Raw genomic sequence first — 26,515 nt, forward strand, 5'->3', positions numbered from 1 at the left:
CTTCAGTTGCTAGGCCACTCTGAGGATTTTCACTTATTTACTTAGGGTTACTTATGCTATTTTGCAGCAATAGTTCATGAAGTTTTTGCTTTATTTTCCATCACATTTTCTTTGATTTTCATTGCAGTTAATCATGTTTTTTCATTGTGGGCTTCAGTGATCCTTAAAATGTTCGACTTTCCCATGCTCTTCTGTTCTCCCTTCTCTCCCCCTTTCCCACCACCCCAGAGAGCCTCTTTCTTGCTTCACTGTATATTACAGAGTGGCCTACTTATTCTTCCCCACAAAGGACTTTCCATTTCTCATCTCCATGCTTTGCATAAGCTATTCCCCTTCTTACTTCCATGGATTCCTTAGTTTTCTTCAAAGTTCAGCTCAGAAGCTGGTTGTACTAGATGAGGCCCTTTGTAATTGTCAGAGACTGCAGACCAACTCCCCCTCACTCCCTACCCCTTGTGTTACCTTGTAAGAATTTTCTATATACTTTTATGTATGTATGTTCTTTCCCTGTAGAGTATAAGTTCCTTGAGGGCAAGGAAAATCTCAATTTTGTTTGTTTCTCCAGTGCCCAAAATGGCCTACCATATAGTAGAGGCCTAATAAACATTTGTTGTTTGATTGATAGCTCAGAAGTATTAGGGAGGAAGCCTCTGAAGCAAATTTATGTTAAGGAAAATTGCTTGAAGGGAAAAGTCAGTTTATTCAGGTGATTGTGTGGGTGCTTCAAAAAGATACTGTATTGGTTAGCAGATATTTATTAAATATGTTCTGTAAGTGCAGCACTCTAGTTCCTCTTGGCAAAATTCTAGAAAAACTATTTGCTTTAAGTGATAGGTGTCTCCTAACAAGTTACACATAAATTGAATTTGTTCATCAGTTTCCATTATCTAATTTGCCTAAAATATCAAGATATTTTATCTTGATTTCTGGGGGAAATTGCACCTAGGAAGCTGTGTTATTTTAAGGAACCATGCATTGATTCTTTTGTAATAGTATAAATTAATCACCTGTTACCACACAGTTCATCTGTTATATGAGTCCTGATGATCATGCCCTTGAGGTGTCTTGGAGTGAGCACCCCTATTCTAAGGGGCATTGCCATCTCTGTTAAGGTACTTTCCCAGGATGTGCTTCAACAAATTCTCTGGGGACATCATTAAAAAGGACTTCTTTGGGAGAGAAAAATCACCTTTCCTACATGAGGACTCTGCCTAGGAAGACATTGGCCTCTTATAAGATTTGCAGAGGGAAAGAATTCTAGAATTAAATGCTTGATTATGGAATAGTTGCTTGATTTAATTTTAATTAAAAAAACTATTTATATTGATGATCTATTGAATTTTATATCACTTTAATTTCCACATATGTTTCTCTCCTCTCTTCCTGGCTAGCCAACCCTTATAACAAAAAAAAAAAAAAAAGAGGGATTAAAAGGCAGTTTAGCAAAACCAGGCAACTGAATCTGAGTACATATGGTGTTTCCCATGCAAAATCCCCACTTGTATAAAGAATGGAATAAGGTACATTTTTTTATCTGTCTTATCAAGCGTATCTATTTTTTTTTTTTTGCAGTGAGTAAGCATTTTTTTCTCTCCCTCCCATCCCCAAGCCCTTGGGGAAAAGAATGAAAAGCAAAATCTTTCTAATAAATAGAGATAGTCAAGCAAAACAAATTCCCCCATTGGCTGTATTCATATTCAAACTTGGAGTCCATCATTCTGGAATTGTACCAATCCCCTCATTATTTCAAATGTGGAAACTGGGGCTAAGTAAGGCCTGGTGATTTGCCCGAGGTCACACAGGCAGGAATTGGAGGAGCTGGGACAGGACTTTGTCTCCAGATCTAGTACTTATTTCTCCCTCTCTGCCCCATGGCCTTTCTCCCTCTGTAGGTGTTAATTGTTGTTCCTTTCCGGGAGGCTGCTCTCAGAGTGGTCCAGCTCTTCATCAGTCTCCTAGAGGCAGGAAGCAAGAAGAAAATAGATGTGAGTAACAAAAAACGGTTCAAGGGAGAATATGGGTCTGACCCAGATGAGAGACCTCCCAATCTGAAGAGGCCTGAGGATTATGACGCTGTGTTTGCTGGCAACATTGATGACCACTTCCGGATAGGTAGGTGGGAAAATTGAAACGAAATGGAACCACCTTATTTTGGGTACCCAGCATATCAGGTCAGATCAGATAAACCTGATTGTTCCTTTGCCCCCTGGTAAACAGGCATCTCTTTGTCTCCTTTAAAAGACCTGTCGTTGATGTTTGACAGCCAGTTCCTTCTAGTGAAACTCTTCCTCATCACAAGAGAAAAGCTAAATGAAAGAGACCAAAAAAGCAACTACATCCATGAACAATATGTAACAGCCTGCACCCACAGCATCCAGGCTGTCTACCAAGAGGAAAGAAGTATGTTTCATCATGGCTGGGCCCCTAATAAGAGAGATACTACCCTTGGGAAGTTAATGGTGTTATGCAGAAGCCGTTTTCTAGAGAAGTCTCCCTGGGGACACTCACAGGTCATGTAGGAAAGACTTAGGTTTATAATAGGAGTGCTTAAAACACTGCTGGGTAAAGCCCTTTCTATAATTGTGGGAAGAGGTTCCTAGTCTGCAGAGGTTATTCATGAAGGGCCTGCCTGTAGGACAGAAGGGTGGGCTCCTCTTACCCACCCTGAGTGTCTGTAGTACTTGATGTCCTGTGTCTCCCTTTGTCAGTCCCTGTCCTTCCAGCCTTGAAAAGCCAGCTCAAAGACCACTTATTCTAGGAAACCTTTCTGGGTGGAACAGATATCAATTTTTATTATCCTCCCTGGAATGATTATTATTTTTTTCACACCTGGAATTTCTTCAGGACTCAACATTCTCAGTTTGTGTGTAGATTTGCTGTGTAAATGCAGTCTCTCCTATGTATGTTGTGACTGATACAGATCTGTTTGTCCTTATCTGTCTGTTCTTTTCTATCCTGATACTGTACTCTGCATACAGGAGTAAATATGACTGTCTTCATGGGCTAGCTTCCATGTTCATGTAGTAAGTTTATCCAGTAGGACTTGCTAAGGAGGGCTGGCTGGGTGGTCAGGGACCTAGTTTTGAGCAGCAGAAGAGGCTCATTGATTGCATTGATTTCCCTGTGTTTGGGGCAGCGGGGGATGAAGGATCTGCAGCAGCCACGTGAGCAGAATCAGGAGGCTTGCGGGTTGACTTGAGGCCAGAAGAAAACCCATGGGGCTCTCCATTGTGCTGAACAAATAAACTCGATGAAGAGGCAGCCATCAGTTGTATTTTTGTAGTGGGAGCCCTCCCTGCAAACAAGGAGAGAGAGGTCCTGCAGGGGGATGTGCTGGCCAGGCTGGTGCGGATGGTGCGGCTCTCATTTGCTTCAGTCCTCTTTCCTTCCTGGCTCAGCAGCCTGCATGTCAAGAGCGCACTCGTGGGCTGATTGTCAGGACTTCCTGTGGTGAAGGAGATGGACGGCTCAGCAGGGCAGAGGCAAGCTTGCTCTTCACTGCACGATAACAACCTTGGGAGGAAGGTTATTATCCTGATGCTGTGGAGGGCCCGAGTGGGGGAAGGGAGGGTGTACACAGTCATTTTAACCCAGGGAGGAAAAGCTTGTTCGTTGTTACAAGATGCTACTACATGTGTCCATCTGATCCATGCAGAGTCTGAAATAACAGTTTAGTGGCATCCTAGGGCTGTGTTTTGAACCAAGATGCCTTTTTTTGTCCACAAAGCTTGTTTTCATTTGTCATTATTATGGGATTTCCACTGAGCAGTGCTTGAGTTAACTGGTTCTAGCTCACTGTAGAACTGTGAAGCCAGCCCTCCCACTCCTTTACGAGTGTGTCTGCTTGTGTTTTTGCCCCTGGGTGGTCAGGACTCTTTGCTTGCTTGCTCAAAGAGGGTTAGATTTGGAGTCAGAGTATATGTGTTCAAATCTCAGCTTAGCCACTTACCACTTGTGGGCAAATCACTTAGCTTTTCTGGACCTCAGTTTCCTCATCTTTAAAATGAGGGGGTTTGGGTACTTTCCCCTTCTTTCGTAGAGGTAGGGTGGTGAAAGGGACTTTGGGTGGGGAATATTGCATATAATGTCAAGCTTAGTTGGTGTCTCAGTTTTGCTGAATTGCTTTTTCTTTAAAAAAATTTATTATAAGGGATGGCATTTTGGGGGTCAGAATAGGAAGGTTTATATTGAGAAATTAAAAACAAAGGATATCTTGTGAGCATTTTTTTAAAAAGGGCATTGAGCTAAGCTTTCCTTCCCACTCTAAATCTATGCCACTAGGAATATTTATGACTTAATATTTTTTTTTCCATTTATGGCCACACTTACATAAAGGACCAGCTATCTACAAGAAGGTTAAGAAAGAAACACAGCCCTTCTTAATTGGTAATAAATTGTTAAGTATTACTTTTAGTAATGGACCAGTACAGAAGATAAATAAATTTAGGATATGACTTAATAAATGTCGATAGATAGGACACTTGGCATCTCAGACTTTTGGTCCTGCCTGGGGCCTAATCATTATGTAACCTGCTGGGAAAGACATATGTCCTGTCTTCCAGCTATACTAAATACTTCTGTGTGGTTCTTACCTACTCTTTTCTGTTCTGACTTAAAAATGAGATTGGAAACAAGATATTAAAATGGATCTAACCTAGGTCTGCCCAGGAAGGATTATAGGGTCATTCATACCCATCCCTGTGCTCAGAATTAGTGATATAGAGACAAAAAATGACACAGTTTCTTACTAGTCTCATGGAAATTACATTCTATCAGGGGATTTATCTGTCAGAATTAGAAGAGAGCTCAGACACCAGCTCTTCCAGATCTCATTTTTCAGATGAAGACTGAGGCCTGTTCTTAACGAAATCAAAGTCACCTAGGTAGCAGATGTCAAAGGTGGAATTTGAACCCAGGTCCTCTTACTCAGGAGCCAATACTCTGTACCAGGCCACAAGGAGAGGGGATATACCTCTAAGGGCTTCCCAGGATGATACTTTTTTGACTGGTGTTTCTCTAATGATGGAAGGATTGTCTCCATTGGCAGTGTATGACTTTACCATAGGCAGTCAGGAACAGAGTTGAGGTCAGTGACTGCTGTCAGATGGTAAGGTTTGCTAGGAGGCTAGACCCAGGCACCAGGGCTTTTATGAAAGACACATTCGAGATCTTCTCTCCAGCATACAGCACCTCTCTGTTAAATAATGAGCCAGTTACAGTGTTTGTCCCCTTTTTGTGTGCAGGAGTGGCAGTTCTTCAGCGAAGCATTCGCCTTTATGCTCCATTTTACTCCTCGGATATTCTCATTGCCTCCCCTCTTGGCTTGAGGACCATTATTGGTGCAGAAGGAGAAAAGAAGAGGGACTTTGACTTCTTATCTTCCATAGAGATTCTCATTATTGACCAAGTCGACATTTACCTGATGCAGAATTGGGATCACGTCCTGGTAATAACATCTTCTCCAAATGTGCATTGCTTAGCTTGCTTTCTGGTGTAAACACCTGACGATAGAGAGATCTACCTTGAAACCTTGCTTCATGTTCGAGTGAGTCCTCTTAAGGCCATTTTTAGGATAAAAGAGAGCCCACTAGCAAAATAGTTTTTTTCTAGAAGCCAAATTAAATTTATTCAGAGAAAGAAGAGGAAAAACCCCAAACTGATGAATTCATTGGAAAAAGTCTGAATTACATGTGATGTTGCACAGCCCTGGACCCCTCACATTTGCAAAGGAATTGGGGGAGGCATTATCTGAAATCCTTTGGGGCCTCACCTACTTGTCATTTTGCCACATTAATTTTTCATTGGGGTTTTTATTTTTTTTTTTTGGTTCTTTCCATTTATCTTGTTATGGTCGTTGTACATATTGTTTTCTTGGCTTTTCTTTCCTCTTCATTAGTTCATGTAGGTCTTGCTTCTTTGAATTCATCACATTGGTTGTTTCTTTTAGCACAGTAATTGTTCATTATATCCGTGTGCCACAATTTGGTTAGCTCTCCTCCAGTAGATAGGCATCTGCTTTGTTTTCATTTCTTTTCTACAAAAAAAAAAAAGTGCTAAAATTTTGGAATATATGGAACCCTTCTTTTTATCAGTGACCTTCTAGGGGTCAAAGGGTATAGACATTTTAGCCACTTTGTCTACGTAATTCCAAATTTCATTCCAGATTTGTTGTGGTTTAGTTGTTTCAGGTATGTCTAACTCTCCATAACCCCATTTGGGGTTTCCTTGGAAAAAACACTGGAATAGTTTGCCATTTTCTTCTCTAGCTCATTTTACAGATGAGGAAACTTAGGCAAAGTTAAGTGACTTGCCTAGGGTCACACAACCAGTCAGTTTCTGAGGCTGGATTTGAATTTAGGGAGAAGAATCTTACTGACTCTAAGCCTGGCACTATCCACTGTGCCATTTAGAAGATTTTGTTTGATCCTGGAGATGATAGGGAGTCATTGGAAGTCATTGAGCAGAGGTGTTAGGGTGAACTTACCAAACTTTATCATCTAGTCCTGCTTTCATCATGTATGGTAGCTGTGGGATTTAAGGTGCCCCTTATGTGACTGGGAAACAGTTTATGTTGGCGATCAAACCTTTGACCCTGGCCAAGGCCTCGTCAGTTTCAGACTTTTGGCAGAGAACCTGGTAAATGTCCAGGTGGGCCTGGAGAGGTACTAAAGATGAATTGACAAGGCAGACATTTCTTTTTATGGCATTTGCATTTTCTTTTTACATTAAGAATTTAAATATCAAATAAAATGAGTATTTCTGAATATACAGTCAGGCGGAAAAAGATGATTGTCCATGAAACAGTGAATCTCTTATGTACAGTTTGCTGTATAATCAATTAGCTTTCAGAGTTGCCCTCCTTGTCTCTGTTTCCTTCTGGCCTGCTACTCTCTAATGTTCATTAAAAAAATGGTTCATTGATGGTGAACTTTAATTTTGGGGGGGCAACCCTTTTACCATCTCCCCTCCTAATGAAACAAGAAAGGGGGAAAAACAAACTAAAATTTTTGTATCAAATGTGCATAGTCAAGCCAACACATTGGCTGCACCTGATAGTGTGTGACTCCTTCACCTTTTGTTCACAGCACCTAATGAATCATATGAACTTACTTCCCTTGGACTCTCACGGGGTGGACTTCTCCCGCGTGCGCATGTGGAGCCTGAATAACTGGTCCAAGTATTACCGACAGACGCTGCTGTTTGGTGCCTTGCAAGAGCCCCAGATCAACTCAGTCTTCAGCAAATACTGTGCCAATTACCACGGGCAGGTAGGTTCCTCAAGCAGAGGCTGATGGAGTTTCCCCTTCCTTTGGTGGTGCAGTGGGTAGAGCGTGGGGTGGGGTCAACTCTAGGCAAGTCACTTCACCCGTTTGCCTCGGGTTTCTCACCTGTAAAATAAGAATAATAATACACCTACCTCCCAGACAAGATAACAGTTGTGAAGTGCTTAACACACTGCCTGGTGCATTGTAGTTGCTATATAAATGTTAGCTCTTCTCATCCTTATCCTCATCCTCATCATTGTTATCATTGACATGATTTCACTGTGGGAGGTGGGGTCAAAGGAAAGAGGAGGACAACACTTAGCTTCCACCCAGGCACAAAAAGGTTGAGGGGAAACAGAGAGGAACATCCCCAAAGACAGGTCCACATCTCATGTTCCGCCGTGCTTCGTCTTCCTTCCCTCCCTGAAGGTTTGCGTATTTCTTTGTAGGTAGCTGTGAGGAGCATCCCAATGACTGGCTCCATCAGCCAGGTCCTGGTGCAGCTCCCGCATGTCTTCCAGAGACTAGAAGCTGAAAACCTCCTTTCTGTAATAGATGCCAGGTAGGTAATTGGACTTCAGGAGGCACCTACAGAACCAGGCTTCCTGCTGAGTTTACTGGATATTGTTGACCTAAATAAACCATTCCCTCATCAGCCCCCAGTGACTGATAAGACTTTTACTTTGCTGGTACTATTGGGTAGAACAATTCTATGTTGGTTGGCTCATTTCTTATACAGTGCTGTGCGCATGACTTTTTTTTTTTAATAAATACCTTTTTACTGATAACTTTTCTTTTTCCTTCACCTGTATTTCCCAGTATATCCCTCTGCCTCTCTTTTCCAGAGAACAGGCTCCTATACCTTATAACAAAGGCTAAAAAAGAGGAAAAAAAAACCCCTAGCATATCAAAACTAGCCAGCAGAAGGGAGAAGTTTGATTCTTTATGTAGTTTTCCACACCTGTAGGCCCTCGCCTTTTACAGAAGTGAAAGAAAGTGTCTCTTATGGCATTGTAATTTTGCAGCAGGTAGTTTTCAGTTTTATTTGGTTTTTGTTGCTCTTCTTTCCATTTATAGTGCTGGAGTCATCTATGTTGTTTTTTTGGTTCTGCTGTCTTCACTTTGTCCCTTTCACTGATGTCTTCACACACATTGTTTCTTACAGCACAGCTGTGTTCCATTCCATTCATGTACTACAACTTAATTAGCTGTTTCCAGCTTGATGGCCATCTATTTTGTTTCCTGATTTTTTGCTTTTACAAAAACTGCTGCTATAAGTATTTGAGGACATAAGGGGCCTTTCTGCCATTCCCTTCCTTGGGTTTTATGCCCAGCAGTGGAATCTCATCATATGGAGCCTTGTCACTGTTGCCTGCCAGATCTCAGGGCACGTTTCCTGTCTTCAGTCAGTCTGTTAGCAAACATTTATTACTCTGATAGTTGTCCAGGGCACAAAGGCAGAAATAAAACAATCCTTGCTCTTAAGGAGCTTAGATTACCTTTACAGAGACAAATGGATACCTGTAAGTATATGTACAACAAATAAAAGGCAATTCCAGGAAGTTGGAGAGGGAGGACAGCAGTTGAGAGAATCAGGAAAGATTTCTTGTAGATGGTAGCTGAATCTGGGAAGAAGTGAGGAATTCTGCATGGCAGGGATGAGCAGGGAGTACATTTCAGGCCTGGAGAACTGCCATGTGTGAGGAACAGAGACCTTTTTGAATGGATAGCCCAGTGAGGGAAGGGGAACAGTATCTAACAAACCTGGACAGATAGGTTTGTAATGCCTGGGGGCACCAGGGAACCCCTGGAGTTTACTGAATAGTGGGGTGACATGGTCTGATCACTGTAGAAGACAAATTACTTTGGCAGCAGTGTGGGAGATGAATTGGAGTGGGGAGAGACTTGAGACAGGACAATGAGGAGGCAGCAGTCCAGGGAAAGTGTGGGTGAGGACTTGCACTGAGGTCATAAGTGTATGAATAGAGAAAAAGTGAAAGATGTGGAGGCAGCACCTGCAAGACCTGGCCGCTGATGAGGTATGTGAGGGGAAGAGCCAAGGACAACGTTGAAGCTGTGAGCCCAAGGAACTGGAGAAATGGGGGTTCCTTTGGCGGAATACTCCTTCGCTGTCTTTGCTTGTTGAGAGCCTTCTCTCAAATCCCAGGTCTGGTGCCACCGTCTCCATGAAGCCTTCCTTGATCCACCTTTAGCTGAAAGTGACTTCTCCATCAGTTTTTTAGAGCCCTTTGAATAGATTATTTTCCCTTATTGAATCTTATCTTTTATGCCTTTTTTTTGTGTTCTTTCTTTCTCCTTAAATTGTGTGTCCCTTGAGGGCAGAGCCTGTCATGTTTCATCCTTGAATCCCTGACACCGTACGTTTAGTTTTAAAATAAACATCAGTTAAATGGTAAAGGATTGCTCTCCTGAACCCTCTGAATCATGGCTGCTGCACTGAAGAGTCAACTGATGGAGAGAGCGGCCAGCTGGTTGCTCAGGCCATACTGGCAGAGGGGCCTTGGGTTCAGAGGCAGGTCTTCCATTGCCCAGGCCCAAGGTCTTCATTTTAATCTCCAGTGAGAAATTTTCAGACTCTGAGGAAGCATTTTACTCCCTAAACAGACTCACAAGACAGAGCAACCAGCAGGCTAATTCATTAATTTGCGGTGACAAATAGAACTGCTGACTGGCTCAGATACTCATTGGTTGGTCAGTGCATTCTCTTCCCAGTTGCAAAGTCTAATTGGAAAGGCAAATTAATAATAGAAGGTTGCTTAGTGAGTATAAATCTCAAAGAAAAAGAATTAAATAGTCTTCAGGGATTATTGTTTGCAGACTGTAATAACCTAGTCTATGCCATAGGGATAGACCTGTCATGAAAGTTGGATGTTCAAGTTGGCCACTCAAGTCACGCTCTCCCCTTGTGCAGTGCTGAAGGAACATTGACAGATTCTCAGCTGTTGAACTGGCCTTTTTTAATATTCCTTGTTAGTCGCCAAAGACTTGGGTCATTATAGTGCTTTCTTACCAGAGAAGCCAGTATTTCAGAATAATGGGATTGTAGATACAGAGCTAGAAGTCACTTAGATACCGTTGATTCTCATTTTACAATGTTTTTGTATAAATTGTTTTCCTGGTTGGGCTCACGGCAGTGTGCAGCAGTTTGTACAATTCTCAGGTTCCTCTTAAACCATCTAATGGGTTATTTCTACAGAGGGATAATCAAATCCTGTTTATATTGGTTTTTATTGGTTTTAATTTCAGAAAGTGATATTCTTTGACATCACAATATATGATTTTAGGAGACTTTTGCTATGAGGCTAGTAACCCCCTTGGTACTGACTGTAAATATTATCATGATGAGCTTTAAGGCCTTTGTCAGACCTTGCTTTTCTCTAGGTACCCTAAAATGGACTTGATGAAGTCCCAGAATTAACCCTTTGAGAGAATGGATGGTTATCTCTTGCTTCATCTTCAACTCAAACCTGCCTCTAAGAAGACTTCCCAATTCACTCCATACCATTCTGATCACTCATTTTATGTGAAATGTTAAGTTTCTACGTGTGTAACTTTATAAGGTGTCTGAACCTGCAGAATCCTTAAATATTGGACATGGAGAGGGATCATCTGGTCTAGCTGACCTCATTTATTGAGAAAAAAGCTGAGACAAATTTTTAAAGTGACTTGCCCAAGGTCACACAGCTAGTAACAGAGCCAAGAGTAAATCCTTGACGCCTAACCAGCTGTGTAATGGTCGGGTTTTGTGCCTTCTGTAGAAGCTGACTCCCTGGTATTGACTGAATAGTGTATTGAATGAGCATAAAATACTTGAGTTTGAATTTTGGCTGTGCCACTTATTACCTGTGTGATCTTGGGAAAATTACTTCTTCCAAAGAAGGAGGGAAGGAAACAAGCATTTATTAAGCACCTACTGTGTCAGGCATTATTCTAAACACTACAAATATCTCATTTGAGATTCACGACAACCCTGAGAAGTAGGTGCTCTTAATATTCCCATTTTACAGATGAGGAAACTGAGTTAAGTGAGTTATCCAGGGTCATACAGCTAGTAAGTACCAGAGACCAAATTTGAACTGAGTCACGTCTTCCTCACTCTAGGCCCAGCATTCTAATCTACTGTGCCACCTAACTGTCTCCTGGACCTTATTTTCTTCATTTGTAAAATAAGGGGTTTGGACTAGAGCATGTGGTGAAAAACTATGGCCTGAAGGTCAAATCTGGCTGCCATCTATTTTTGTATTGCCCAAGAGCTAAAAGTGGTGTTTACATTAAAAAAAAAAAAGTATATATATATATAAATTATATATTTTATTTAAAATATGACAAAATATAATTTAATAACAAATATATTTAATAATATAATTTTATTAAAATAAATATGTACTTTAAATTATAAAAACCATTCTTAACTGGCAGACGATATTAAAACAAGCCCTGGCTGGATCTGACCATCAGACTGTAGTTTGTCAACCCCTAAACCAGATGGTATGGTCTCTAAGGTCCTCTTCAGTTCTGAAATCCTGACTTCACAACATTTATAAAGCATGATTATACATGGGAGTTCTGGGATGTATTGGGTCTATGTCATTTTCTCTAATAAATTGTGTTATCACTTTAAAAATTTGTAAATTTTATTTTAATTTCCATTGACTAGTCCAGGTATTCAAAATAAAAATAGAAGTATAAGAAATAAAAACTTAACTCCTGTACCCTCATCCTCTCCCCCCTTGAAGAAAAATCAGACCAAGAGATTATTCATAGATAAGCAAAACATTTTGTGTTGATGTGTTATTTGCTTATTATTAGTCTCATGCCCCAAGGTGTGTATATTGATTTAACTAGTACCCAGATGTCCTTGTTTTAGTGATTATTTTTAACATTTTTTGTATATTTGTCACAGGTTTATAGATTTTATTGTTATTTTTACTGCATAATTGCTACTCTGTCCATTGGGGTTTTGGTTTGATTTTTTTCATCCTGCATCATTTTATATATTTCCTCCAACATAACCTTGACTTTGTTATTTCTTATGGCACAGTAGTATTCCATTACATTCATATGCCATAATTTGTTCAGCCATCCTCCATCAATTAACATCTATTTTAATTCTGATTATTTGTTATTACAAATGATCCTGTTAGGAATATTTTTATACAGGTTTTTTCCCCTCTCATGACTCCCTTGGGATGTAATTCCAGTGATGAGACTGCTGGGTCAGACAGTATGCACATTTTTGTAATTTTTATAATTCCATGTTGCTTTTTACAGTTCTACCAGGTATGTAATAGCATACCTGTTTTACCACAACTGCATTGGTTTTTTAAAATTTTTACCAAATTTATCAATGTTCAATGATTTCTCAGTTGTTTTAATTTGTATTTCTCTGGTTATTTTTTCATGTAGTGGTTAATTGTATTTTCTCTTTTTAGAACAACGTGTTCTTAATTGTTTGATCACATAGCAAGATTTTAGGTCTTGGTATGCAAAGATAAGAGTGAAGCCCTCTAGGAACTTATAGACTACTCAGGGAAAAGAGCATGTACATATTTAGGTGCAGCTAGGGAGAAGGAACTGGTGGGAGCAAGGGGTAGTGTAAGGGGGAAGGGGGGCAGGTCAGGAAAGGCTCCTGTAGAGCAGTTTTGAAGGAGACTATGGATCATACAAGGTAAAGGGGAGGAGGGCATGCGTTCTAAGCATGGGGTACAGCCAGTTGAAGCTAATGGGATGCTATTTATGAGGACTAGTAAGAAGGCCAGTTGTGATGAACTATCATGTTCGTGAATACAATTGTGGAATAAAGGTAGAAAGGGAGGTTGGAGCCAGGATCTATAGGGCTTTAAATGCCAAATAGATGAATTTATATTTGATCCTGGAGATCCAGGAAGACTGTGGAGTTTAAATAGGAGACACCAGTGTCTCCTGGAGAATGGCTCCAAGCCCTTTGTGTCAGGTCCTCCTAAGTCTTCGATGTTTGATTCACATGGCATTGTGGTTAGAGTCCTGGACTTGGACTTAGTAAGATCTTGGATCCAGTGCTGACTTTGACATTTGCTAGCCTCTGACACTTCCATAGGACTTACTTGTTAAGTCATAGTTTTGGGTGGAGGATGGAGTTCCTATACTTGGAGTTATCCCTCATGGTGATGAAGCAGGTACTTCTCTTAAGACTTGGATATAATCTCAGTTTCTTAAAATTTGTTTCTTTCATTATTCTAATGCATTGCTTTGTTGTGGGAAAGCCTTTTATTTTTATATAATTAAATCTCAAATGAAATACAAATATAATTTATCTCTTTTGTCTCAACAATTTACTCTGTCATTGTTTAAGAGTTTATCCTCTCTCCATAGTTATGAAAGATATAAAAATATCCTAATTTAAAAAAAAGTTACATCTTTGATCTCCATATCTGGGAAAGACATTGTAGACAGAAGGAACTATAGACCAGTATCTTTAATGATTACAGATGTAAAAATATCAAGTAAAATAACAACAAGCTGCAACAATAGAGCGAAAAATGTACACCTTATAATCAAGTGGGGCTTATGCCAAGAAGATAATGATAGATCTATGTTGGGGAAAAAATACAGCATTTGAATCAAATCAGAGTGCTTTAAATCTTTATTCTTATTTTTCGTTTTCTAGCGTTCCTTGAGGTAAACAAGACAGTTTATTATTTTGCCTGTTATATACCTTGAAGAACGTCTTATGCAGAGAAATAAAGTAGCTTTCTGAAGGTCACACAGGTAGTTAGTAGTGGAGCCCATGCTAGAATCTTAATTTATATGGTAATTTGACTCTTTTCACCAGGTTTCGTTTCTTTGTGGATAAGATCTTACCTCAGTATCAAGATGCAGTCATGTCTCACACTCTCATCTATGTCCCATCCTACTTTGACTTTGTGCGGCTCCGAAATTATTTCAGAAAGGAGGAGTTAAACTTCACCCACATCTGTGAATATACTGAGAGGTCTGGTGTCTCCAGGGCCAGACACTTCTTCCTCCAAGGAGAACGTCAATTTCTGCTTTTCACAGAACGTTTCCACTTCTATAAAAGGTAAGACAGGGCCAGATTTGGCCTGCCCAGATGGAGGCATGCCAGCAGATTTGGGAGGAATGTTTTGTATTATTAGAAAGCTCCCACCCCTTCCCTCTGCCTTCTCCCTTACTAGAATAACCAAAGAACTTCTCTGAAGATAGGTGGGGGTTTTGCGCTTCATTGCACTCATTTCTTTTTCTAATATAGGCAAGAATAACATTCAAAGGTTAAGAGAAGTGGTCCAACCCCTCATTTCTCAGGTGAGGAGAATTAGGCCAAGAGAAGACTTTCCCAAGATCACACAAGTTTTCAGGGCAGTGTTTTGGAAGCACAGTTGCCTGGAATAACGTGCAGTTTTGGATGGTGTGTGACAAGATAGACTAAAGAGCTAGATTGCTTGGTTTGTATGAGCATCATCTGGTAGAGGTGATCAATGTGGCTGTCCTAATGGATGTCAAGGCACAGTGAGGAAGGTTAGAGTAGAGTATAATTAGGTGGATTCAGATCTGTTTGAATGACCATGCCAATGAACCAGAAGAGTTAGTCAGCAAGCATTTACTGAGCTGCTGCTACGTACTAGGCTCTGGGCTAAGCAGAGGGGACACAGAGAGAGGCAAAAAACATGATCCCTACCCTCAAGGAGCTCACAATCCAGTGGGGGAGTCACCGTGCAGAGAGCTATGTATAAACAAGCTACATTCAGGGTAAACTGGGGATGGTCTCAGAGGGAAATCATTAAGATTAAGGAGAACTGAGAACAGTCTTGGGGAAGGTGGGTCTTTGGCTGAGACTTGAAGGAGTGTAGGGAAAGCAGGACAAGGAGAGGAGGAAGAGGAGAGGTCCAGGCATGAGGAACGGTTAATGACAGTTCATGGAGTTGAAGGTAGAGTGTTGAGTGTGAGGAACATGAAGGAGGCCCACCTAACCTGGATCACAGAGTGTGGATATGAAGGGCTTTGAAAACCAAACAGAGGATTTTATATTTGATCCTGGAGGTTATGGGGTCTTACAGGAGTTTGATTGAATTTGGGGGGGAATGACATGGTCAGACCTGTGCTTATGGAGCATCTGTTTGTCAGTTGAGTGTAGTATTGATTAGGGGGGGAGGGATTTGAGGCATGGAGACCAACCAGCCGGCTGTTACGATGGTATAGGTCCGAGGAGATGAAAGTCTGTACCATGGGGTGGCAGTGTAGGGAGGGAAGGGTATGTCATGAAGGTAAGAAACAGTAGGACTTGGCAACTGATTGGATGTAGAGGCTGACAGTGAGCAGTTGAGATGGCACTTATGTCGTTAACCTGGGTAACTAACTGGGAGGATGGTGGTACCAGTGATAGTAATGGGAAAGCTGGAAAAGGGAGGAGGGTTTGGAGGCAAAGATAATAAATCCCATTTTGAACCCATTGACTTTAAGATATCTTTGGGACATCAAGTTCAAAATGTCCAGTAGCATTTACAGGTATAAGACTGGAGGTCAGCAGAGAGGTTAGGGCTGGACAAATGGATCCCAGAATCATCAGCATAGAGATGTCATTGAATCATTGAGAACTGCTAAGATCAAGCATGTGAGCCTACAGGGAGAAGAGAAGGCAGCCCCGGACAGAGCCTTTGGAGGCAGTTACACCCACAGTTACACCTGGATGAACATCCAACAAAAGACACTGAAAAGGAGCTGGCAGACAGGTAGGAGGAGAGCCAGGAGAGAAACATGATGGAGATTTGGAAGAGGGTGATTAACAGTGTCAGAGGCTACAGAAGAATAAAGAAGGATTAGGATTGAGAAAAGACCAGTGGATTGAACAATTAAGAAATCATTAGTAGCTTTGGTGAGAGCAGCTTCAGTGGACTGATGAGGTTAGAAGCCATTAATGGGTTGCTGTTGACCTGAACTGAGATGTCTGGTTTAATACCCTAGGGATATTTCAGCAGTGGCCCTGTGCTGTTTAACATTTTAACCTGTGACGAGTATGAATGCACAGAGGGATGGGCTTATTATATTTCCAAATGGCATCTGAGACTAGGAGGGTTAGAGAACACATTGGACAATAGAATGAGGATCTAAAGAGGTCTCAACAGGATAAAATGATGGGCCAAATCTAAGGTGACATTTAATAGGAACAGATACCAACTTCCTACATGGTTCACATAATAAATTTCACAAGGACATATGTCAAATAACGAACTTCATAAGGAATGGCTGCAAAGCAGTTCTTATGTAAAAGATCTGGGGGTTTTAGTAAAATGCAAGTAGCATATGCCATGGTAGCTAAAAAAAAACCCAACACGTATTAAGAGAGGGAGATCTGCCAGAATTGGGGAGATAATAACCCAGCTTCATTTTCCTGTGGTTGACCATGCTTGGAGTTCTAGGTGCCACATTTTAGGAAGGATATTTATAAGCTGAAAATTTTCCAAAGAAGGGTAGCTGGGATGGTGAGAAGATGAGAGCTTTGTGAGGATCAATTGAAGGACTCAAGGATATTCACCCTGCAGAGAAGATTTAGGAGGGACATGATAGCAGTCTTCGGTATTCAAATTGTTAGAGTTATCTCAAAGTAGAAGGGGTTGCCTAGGGTTCCACCTCACTGGGGGCTTTTCTAAGAGGAGCTAGATGTCCACTCCTCACAGATATCATAAAAGGAATTCCTAGTAAAATATTGGTTAGACCAAATGGCCTCTGAGATCATTTCTAATTCTTGAAAATCATTGAGGTTTTATAGATTCTTTTGTCTGATAAGATGTAGGCCTTACGTGGAGGCATGATTGTAGTCTATAAAATGGGGAGAAGGAAGTAGTATTACATGGAGAAACTCAATGGTGAAAGTTCAAGGGTTAATAGTGTAAGCTCCTTGAGGGCAGGAACTCTTACTTTTGTACTTGTATCCCTGCCTTCTGGAAAGTTCAGCATGATTCTCTAAGCAGAAATGAGCTCTCCTTCCCTTGACCTTCCCTACCACTTTGTTCACACTTCTCTTGGTATGCTTTCGTTTTGCTTTGTATTACAGTTAATTAATTATATATGTTTCTTTTTCTCCTGCAGTGCTTCAGAGAACTTTTATTTGTCTTTCTGACCTCTTCATACCTAGTACAGTGTTTCAGCTTAGGTTGTTCAATAGTTGTTGAATGAATGATTAATCTCAGACACTGGGTAATTCATAATTCTTTCCAGCTCCGTACTCTGCCATGCCATGGTTTTTGGCAGCAGCATGCTCTTCCTAATTAATGTCTTGCATATGCTATTACAGTTGCATCCTCCAGGTACAGGCTAATTGTGTCAATAGGGAGTAGAATCCCAGAAGTGTGCTAAGGGCCAAGGAAAGGCAGCCTGAGATTAGAAGCCTGCCTCATTCAGTCTATGTAGCCAATAATCTATTCGTGGATAATTGAGAGTTGATTCCATTACTGCAGTCTGGGCTTCTTTCCCAGGTAGTCCAACAAGGCTGTTTAGCATGAGAGCTGATGAAGGATCCCAGGATCGTTGCCACTTTTCCTCCCCTCCAGCAAGTATATCTTTCAGGCAAGTTTGGAAAATGTGATGTATTTCAGGAGTCTTTTAGAGCGCTTGTTTTCTCTGGGCTTGCCAAGTGAAACCAGATCACATAAGTGAAGTGGATAGATTGGAAAATTTCCCACAGTCATTGTCTGGAGGAAGCATAAATGATTCTTAAGACCAGGGGCTACTCTAAAACTTGCCTGCAGCTCTCCTGATTCTGAGGGGGTATAAGGTGACTGTACATCTTCATTGATTTATCTTAATTGGGAGGGGAAGACTGTCATTGTTAGCCCCTAGGCGATAACAAATAGATTAGAATTGTTTGTAATTAGCACATTAATTATTTGAATAAAAGCACCTACAGTGCTTATGAAAGCTGTCCTCACTCTTAAGTAGGCTAAGCACTTCCTTCCTTTTTATTGTCAATTTTCTTAGCCACAGTAAACCCTCTTCCTCCTGGAGCATTTAGTAAACTTGAACTTGTCCCAGTTATTACCTACTCTTCTGGTGGAGGCAGAGTTCAAATTACTGTATCTTGCTTGTAGCAGCTTTTATTCAGAACTATTTTGAATACACAACAAACTGGGTAAAAAACAGTATTTTCTTCTGTGGATTTTCTTGCCAGATGGAAAATAAGTCATATGATGATTTGAGAGTATGTCTGTGGTGGCCGCCTTTGACCTGGTAATGCATTTTAATTTGATTTCTGAGGAGTAGGCCTAATAGGTATATATTTTACTTACATTTGTATAACATATTTCATAAAGGCATTTGGATCCTTTCAAAGACTGTGAAGTAGGCAATTCATATATTATCATTCCCATTTATTATATGTGGAAACTGAGATATTCTACAGTGCTCACACTGCTAATAAGTGCTTGAACTCAAACTCATTTCTTCTGACTTCAGGACTGATTTTCTTTCCTGCTGTGTGCCAACTTCCATGCCTGGTTTTTACAGGAGAAAATTATATGGGTTTTGCTATCAAGGATCTATAGAGTAGTGATTTAGTTAGATAAAAAAATGGCTTGGTAGGTAATTCGACAGGAAGTGCAAATATTTAAAGTGGAACTGACTAGTTTTTTAAATGAACTTTACCCTGAATATGGACCAGATAATAGAACTCAGGGTGGGAAGAGCCATCCAGGGTTGTCTTGCAAGCCCAAACCTTTGAGTGAAAGTAATCCCTACAGCACACTCCAAAAGCCCAGTCTTTGTTTGAAGACTTCTATTTAAGGGAACCTGTCACTTCCAAAGCAGCCCACTCTACTTTTAAATGACTTTATGTAGGAATCTTTCAGTTGGACTAAATTGTCCTCTTTGCAGTTTCTATTTATTAACCCTGAATAATAAATTTAATCTTTCTTTTACCTGACAACCCTTGAAGACAACTGTCAGTTCGATTCAGTAAATTCCATAAACATTTATTAAGCACCTACTGTGTGCCAGGAACTAGTGCTATACACTAGGGATACACAAAGAAGACAAAGACAAGTCTCTCAAGGAGTTAACAGTTTAATAGGGGATGACAAGAGACAAATATATATGGCAAGCTATATGTAGGATAAATAGGAAATAATAGAGAGAAAGCACTGGAATTTAGAGGGGTTGGGGAAGGCTTCAGGTAGAAAATGAGGTTTTAGTTGGGACTTAAAGGAGAAGGCAGGGAGGTCATTAGTCAGAGCAGAGGAGGAGAGCATTCTGGGCCTGAGGGGCAGCGAGAAAGAATCCCTTGGAACGTCTTGTTTGTGAAACAGCCAGGAGGACAGTCTCTGCATTGAAAAGTGCTTGTTGGAGAATAAATAAGGTATAAGAAGACTAGAAGGGCAGAAGGGGCTTAGGTTATGAAGAGCTTTTAATATTTGAAAAAGTTTGACAGGTGTTCTACCCACCAGTCGTCCACACCCCAGAGTGTTCATTCAGCCAATTTCCATGTCATGTTGCAGCTGCAGTTTTCATTTGGGAGAAAGGGTGAGGGTCATGCATTCCTCATCACCATGATCGTGAGGTTTATGTCCATCCTTAGCTGGCCCTGTGCCAGCTTTTCCATGTGGGATCTGGCCAGGGCAAAGTAGAGCAGTATTCTCACATCCTGGTCATGGACACTTGTGCCTATATTAATGCAACTTAAGATTGGATTCGCTTTGTTAGCTGCCGCATCAGTTTGTTCATATTAAGCATGTACCTACATACCTTTGTTAGAGAACAGATGCCTCTCATTTAGTTCAGGGGGTGGGTGCTACTGAAAAACCTAGGACAACACAGAAGAAGTTACAGAGGTAAAAACCTAGGTTTTGTATGCTTAAGCACAGGTTCAGGAGGCATAAAAATAATCCTAAACCAAAATCAGGATTCTAACGAGACTCTTTGTAGACAGCGATTACTTCAGAGACACAGAAATAATTTTTCGTATGCAGCAATCCTGTACGTTCTCTAAAGCCATAAAAATTGAACAAACTTAGTTAAACAGAATCATCCTCTTGTACCTCCCCTAAAGAAGCAAACCTTGTGCAACAGATTGAGGTTGATGTTAACAGGAACCAGGCTTTAGTTAACCAAATGTTCTAGGAGGAATGGTATAACAAAATCGAATAAAGGGAAAATAAAAAAAAATTCCCATCACACCTTCTTCAGTAGGTCTGTTCTCTAGCCATGCCTCCTACACCTGATGCATTTGAGGTTGGTTTTGGATCCTAAACATACAACTTTATGTTTAAGATCCTATGACTTGTTACTTTTAAGCTTTATCTTATTAGATTAGGCCTAAGTTCTTTTTGAATACTGACTATTACCTAACATTAACCCTCTCTCTTAGCTTGTAGATATCTGCAAATTAATAAATATTCCAGACATACCTCTCTCCAAGGGGACAAGTGCAAATCCCTTAGGCCCTCCACCAGAGGTTTCTCCTACCATTAATAACTACTGTTTGGATCTAGCCAGTCAGCAAGATCTAAACCCATTTTGTGGTAACACAAATATTCCTCTTTTCCCACAAAAATAGCATGGGAAACTTCCTTTTTAAGAAAAAAAATGTTGCTATCTTTTGTTTTATATCAGCTACATTTCCCAATGTATCCTTCACTCTTCCTCTTAGAGGTCATCCTTTTAATGAAGAATATAGAAAGGAAAAGAAAAGCGCAACAAAGGTAAAGCAAAATATTAAATACGTCTGACATTAAATGTAGTATTCTATACCCGTAGTCCTTCCTCTCTCCACAAAAAGGGGAGATGCTTTCTCCTATCTCTTCTTTGGGACCAAGTTTGATCATTATAATTTTTTAGCATTCAGTTTTAGTTGTTTTGTTGTAGTTTTCCATTTACATTGTTGTAGACTTTGTGTGTATTTTCCCTGATTCTGCTATCTTTACTTTGCATCATGTTCATACGAATCTCCTCATATTTCTTTATTTTCATTATCTCTTACAGCTCAGTAATATTCCATTAAATCAGTGTACCATAGTTTGTTCAGCCATTCTTCAGTTTGTTTTTAGTTACTGCTGTTACAAAAAGGGCTGCTTTAAATATTTTTGTGTATCTGGAGCCTTTCCTGTGAGATTTCATCAAATGTTTGACTAAAATCTAGGTAAATTCTGTCTGTAGCATTCCCTCGTTTGCCTTTTCCAAAAAGTCTGGCACAAGATGAGTTCCTTTCAAAGACGTGCTGGTTTTTTGTGATCACTGCTTCACAAGCCATTCCCTTAAAAACATATTTTAGAATGTTGCAGGGCATTGCATTCAAGCTCACTGGCCTGTAGCTTTTGCAAATTCCACTCCTTTGTGCTCCTCTGCAGGTCTGGGGGCCTGCTACCATCACCCATAATCTTTCACAGATCGTATCTAGTGCTCAGAGATGTAGTCCATTTGGTCCTGGTGGTCTGAAATCTACAAGAACAGATGGCAGCTCATCTTTTTTATCTCACTGCTTCTCTCCATTAGCCGTTTTTGGCCTTGCCTTTACTGTCCAGGTTTGTTCTCAGCAGAGAAACAAGCAGATTAAGAACTGAAGAGTTTTGTCCTCTCTCTGTTACATGTTCCCATATATCCTGAGCAGTTCTGTTCATTCTTAGATTCCTTTCTTTTCCTCAGTCAAACAAACAAAAACTGTTTTTTGTTTTCCTTGGTACTCTCAGCTCATTTTGAGTTTTAGCAGCCCGACACCATTCTTGGTCCATTGTGCCTCTGTTCATCTCATTTGCCCTTGCTTTCCTGGTTGATGAATCCCCTGTACCTTCACTTCAGTCTCTTTAGACTAAATGCTCCTTTATTGTGTCTTCAGAATCTCATTCTTGATCCTCCCATTTTACTTGAGCTGATTTTCCCTATAAAAATTTTAGTCAATAGGATCCTACCTGTGTTTTCTCTGAGGTCTCTGAAACCTGTTCTTTTTATTTTTTTTTAAAAGCAATCGGGTTTAAGTAACTTGCTCAAGGTTACACAGCCAGATGTTTCTGGGTGGGTGCTAAGTGTCTGAGCCCGGATTTGATCCACAAGTCATCCCGACAGTGGAGCCGGTGCTCTTACTCTCTGTGCTAGCTGGCCGCCCCTCTGAAACCTGTTCTTAAAAAATTATAGGCATATCAAACTGCCTAATTTTCATTTTTTCCTCTGTCACAAGGTATAAGATGTAGTGATAACTTTCCATCAAGATTCCCTGAATCTCTCCTTTTAAAAAAAAATGTTGATTTTTATTGGTATCTTTTGTTTTATAGTACTTCATTCCTAAATAAAAAAGAGGGGAGATAAGCAGTTGTTACCCAGTTCTACTAGTACATGAAATATTCTGCTACCATCATCCCCAGCCTCTGCAGGGAAGGGCTGAGGGGATGTGTCTTTCTTGTCCCTTGTTTGGGGCTAAGCTTGGTCTTTATACCTGCATACCATTGCTTGGGTTTTTTTTTTTTTAACTTCTTTCCATTTACATTGTTGTCATTTTGGATACTGTTTTTTCTCCTTCTGCATTGATTTTTCAACAGTTCTCATGCCTTCTGCTTTTCTAAAATCTTCATATGCGTCATTTTCATTCCATTATATCCTATAAGTTGTTTAGCCATCCCTCAATGAATGGGCACCCATCTTTGTTTCCTGTTCTTTGCTAGCACAAGAAGAGCCATTTCTATTGATTATTTTATGGTTTTTATTTTGGTATAGATATAGACGGATTCTCTAGAAAGAGGCTGTGTGTCAGTGGTTAGAGTTGGTCTTGAAGACGCTTGGCTTAAGTCCTGCTGCTGTTGCACACCTACTTAGAGACTTTGGAGAAGTCACTTAACCTGCCAGTGCCCTGGACAGCTCTAGCCTTGAAGTTGCAGGAAAGGCTTCCTTGACAGGCCTGAACTAGTTAAATCATCGCTCTGATCCCTATCCTTATGCCTGCGGCTTTCCATCATTTTTATATCAGCAAACAGCTCCTTCTTGTTGGTGAGAATTAGATCCGGAATAGCAATTCCCTTGTTTCCTCTGCCTTCTGAAGTATGAAATTATTAAAGCAAGTTAAGAATTTATTAGGTGTTCTGCCTTTGGAAGAAAGAGAACTTGATGTGTCTGGATAATTCATATTTCCTAGTCAGGCCTCCCAGCCAGGCTTGAGATTGCTTCCCGAATTCATATTTCCTGTTTCTTTTCTAATGGTCTCTATGATAAAAGTTATTGTGTCTGCTTTGGCCTCCTTTGAGCTCCATTCCACATATTCTCCACCTTTCTTTTCCGTACTACCTATGCTTTGGTCCCTGGCTCGTGGATGGAGTGCTGGGCCCAGAGTTAGGAAGACCTGAGTTCAAATCCTACCTCAGACACTGACTTTGTGACCTTGGGTGGGTCACTTAACTTCTGCTGGCCTCAGTTTCCCCATCCATAAAATGGGGATAATAATAGTACCTGCCTCCTAGGGGTGTCATTAAGGTCAAATGAATATTTGTAAAGTGATTAGCATAGTTCCTGACACATAGTGAACATAATATACCTGCGATTATTACTTATTTTCTTAATATACACTACTGCATACCCAACCCTTCTCTCTGTTACCCATCTTACTTCTTTTGAATAACTCATACCCTCTCCAGAGCCATATTATAGTTATGGGTCTCATTTTATCATGTCTTAGTGAGGTTAAATTCAACTCCTTTCATTGAGGTCTCTAATTTATTCTGCATGTTACCTAGTCATTGTGCGTTTGTGTGTAGATTTATTTTATGGATCACAGAATCATGGTTTTAGAGTTTTGCAGAAAGATAAAAATTAGTATTACCTCTGATTGCTAGCTGTATATAATTGAGTTAGCCTCTGTCTCAATTTACTGTGCTCAAGAATGCAGTTTTCCCTCCAGGTTAGTTGAAAGGTATGGTTGAAAAGAAGCGTGATATAGTCCATGCTTTTAGCCCCTGGGATGGCTGCTTGTTGTCTGTAAACCCCCAAAAGACATGCCATCTGACCTTGCTTGTCCTTGTGTGGTTAGGGGAGGTTTGATCTCTTTCAAGGGGAAAGCAAACCTAGTGATGACTGGTCTCTTAACAAAGATTGCAAGAGGCAGACGAGACCCATAAAAACTGGACATTCCTTGTCAGTGGGGGATGAGATTAGCCATACCTGAATGCTAACTTACCTAGTGTAGCATGTTTGTCTCAGCTTCCTTATCTGTAAAATGTGCTGGAAAAGGAAACGGCAAACCATTCTAGTATCTCTGCCAAGTCACGTAGAGTTGGAGATGACTGAAAAACATCTGCACAACAGCAGAAAAAGTTTCCAAAATGACTGTTTCCCCCTCCTTTTCTTCATGTTAATAAAGAAGCTCCCCCCCCCCCCTTGGGGTCGCTGACTTTACTGAGGTGACCAGTCGGACCCACTCTCTTAGCACTTTTGTGCATCACATCATAAACCGATTTTGGTTGGAGTGTGTACCTCAGTTTACCTTTATTGCAATTACCCACAACAGTTGAAAGGGACCTTATAGGTCACCAGCTCTGAGGCAGACAGGGGTTAAGTGACTTGCCCAGGGTCACACAGCTGTTATGTGTCAGAGATGGTATTTGAAGTCTTGATTCTGGTTGTCTTACTGCCCAGTATATTCTCTTTTGGATTTTGTCTTTAGTGAATTTCTGGGTGTCTCAACCATGAATCTTTCCTGTCTGTTCTTGGTGTTTTCTTATTTGATAGATTCACTTAGGGTGCCTTTTTATCCTTCTCCCTTCTCAGTTTAAAGCCTTTTTGATGAACCTTGCAGTGTTCCAAACACCTTTGTTAAGTGTGTTCTGTTACCCTGGCTGAGAACCCATTCCCCTTCTGCCCCCCCCCAACCTCCACCCTTCACTCCCCCAAACCCCAGCTGTGGTTCAGAGATTTAAAACATGTTCTCAGACACTGCCTTCTTAAACAACCATTTACTTCCCATATCTGCCTTTCCTGAGTAGGATCACAGATCTAGGGACCTCAGAAGTCACTGAGTCTAGCCCTTTCATTTTACAGATGAGGAAACTGAGGCCCTGAAAGGTCAAACTCCCACTGGTAGTAAGCTTCAGAGGGGGTTGGAACCCAAGTCTCCAGATCCCCAACAACAATAAATTAACATTTGTGTATCACCTATAGTGTGCCAAGTGCTTTACAATTATGATTTAATTTCATCCTCACAACAACTCTAGGGAGTAGGTGCTGTTAGGATCCCCATTTTGCAGATGAGGAAACACTGAGGCAAAGGGCAGTTAAGTGACTTGTCTTAAAATCTCATAGCTACTTAATGTCTGAGTCCGAATTTGAACCTAGATCTTTTGTCTCCAGAGCCAGTATTCTTTCCTTTAAGCTAAGTGCCTCCCATTCTTTTATGAAACCCTTGTCTCTATCTCTAGATTCCTTTTTGTAGTATCCTTTGTACCCTTAGAAGTAGTCTTTGGATGTGACAAGTCTCCAGAGAGGTTCTCAGCCACATCCCCAGTTAGTAACCTGGAAAGACAACAGACCTCCCTGTTAATGGAACAATCACACCCAGTCGTAACTTGAAGAATTGGCATGAATCCATTTATGTCAGCAATAGCCTGTAGAAATTAAGCTGAAAAGGCATTATACCAAGGTCAGGATAACATTTAGAAGTATAGCCACTTACTGTCATTGTTACTGTTCCCGAAGTCCTTGGGGGTCCATGAGGAGGACTAGGGTTTATCCTGAAGCTTTTCCCTTAGGGGCAGGGAGGGAGAGAGGAAAACTCACCTAGTCTAACTCAGTAGGCCAGAACTTGAGGGTAATTGTGGTTTCCTCAAAATAACCCCTAATAAATCACATTTAGGGAGCCCTTTTAAGTGTTGTGAAGGTCTTTGCTCACTGTCACCCACTTTGGGAGGCAGGCAGTGTGAGTATTCTTCTCTCAGAGAATTTAACTGATGTGTGAAGGCTAATAAGTCATGAGACCCCTGGGTTCAGAGGCTGCCCTGAGCCCAGGTGTCTCAGGATTCCAAGTAGAACATTCTTCCTACGTTAACACACTCCCCTCTAGGGCTGATAAGAACCTGAGGATAATTTGCAAATAAAAGTGAAGCTCTGTGGTGCAGGATCCATTCATTTTAGATTTAGGATCTTGCCCTAAGGTTAAGCAAGTCTTAAGTGTCCCTAGAAACCCTAAAGCAGAAGGAAAAGCTAAGATGGGTGAGGGATGAAAAGTATCTAGGGAGGAAGAGAGAGAGGTATTTGAAGGGTGGGGTGGTACTGAGCCA

General features: G+C 40.8%; 1 protein-coding gene and 1 long non-coding RNA gene across 2 annotated transcripts in view; one reads left to right on the forward strand and one right to left on the reverse strand.

Annotated features, from left to right (window-relative positions):
* The window catches only part of UTP25 (UTP25 small subunit processome component), a 45,255-nt gene that overhangs the window by 13,469 nt on the left and 5,271 nt on the right, over positions 1 to 26,515 (forward strand). Inside the window, exons 7-11 of the mRNA XM_069074776.1 lie at positions 1,893 to 2,112; positions 5,244 to 5,446; positions 7,086 to 7,268; positions 7,715 to 7,827; positions 14,098 to 14,343. Coding sequence (XP_068930877.1) covers positions 1,893 to 2,112; positions 5,244 to 5,446; positions 7,086 to 7,268; positions 7,715 to 7,827; positions 14,098 to 14,343 — 965 coding nt within the window. The remainder of the gene's footprint in view (positions 1 to 1,892; positions 2,113 to 5,243; positions 5,447 to 7,085; positions 7,269 to 7,714; positions 7,828 to 14,097; positions 14,344 to 26,515) is intronic.
* On the reverse strand, positions 1,066 to 7,247 carry LOC138151262 (uncharacterized). Its single transcript, XR_011165785.1, has 2 exons — positions 7,111 to 7,247; positions 1,066 to 1,955 (listed from the first exon to the last, which is right to left on the reverse strand). It is a non-coding gene; the product is annotated as an uncharacterized lncRNA (long non-coding RNA).

The sequence above is a fragment of the Petaurus breviceps genome, unplaced genomic scaffold, assembly GCF_028583685.1.
Source record: "Petaurus breviceps papuanus isolate PSGF00001 unplaced genomic scaffold, PetGlider_PUasm1.0 90895, whole genome shotgun sequence".
NCBI lineage: Eukaryota > Metazoa > Chordata > Mammalia > Diprotodontia > Petauridae > Petaurus > Petaurus breviceps.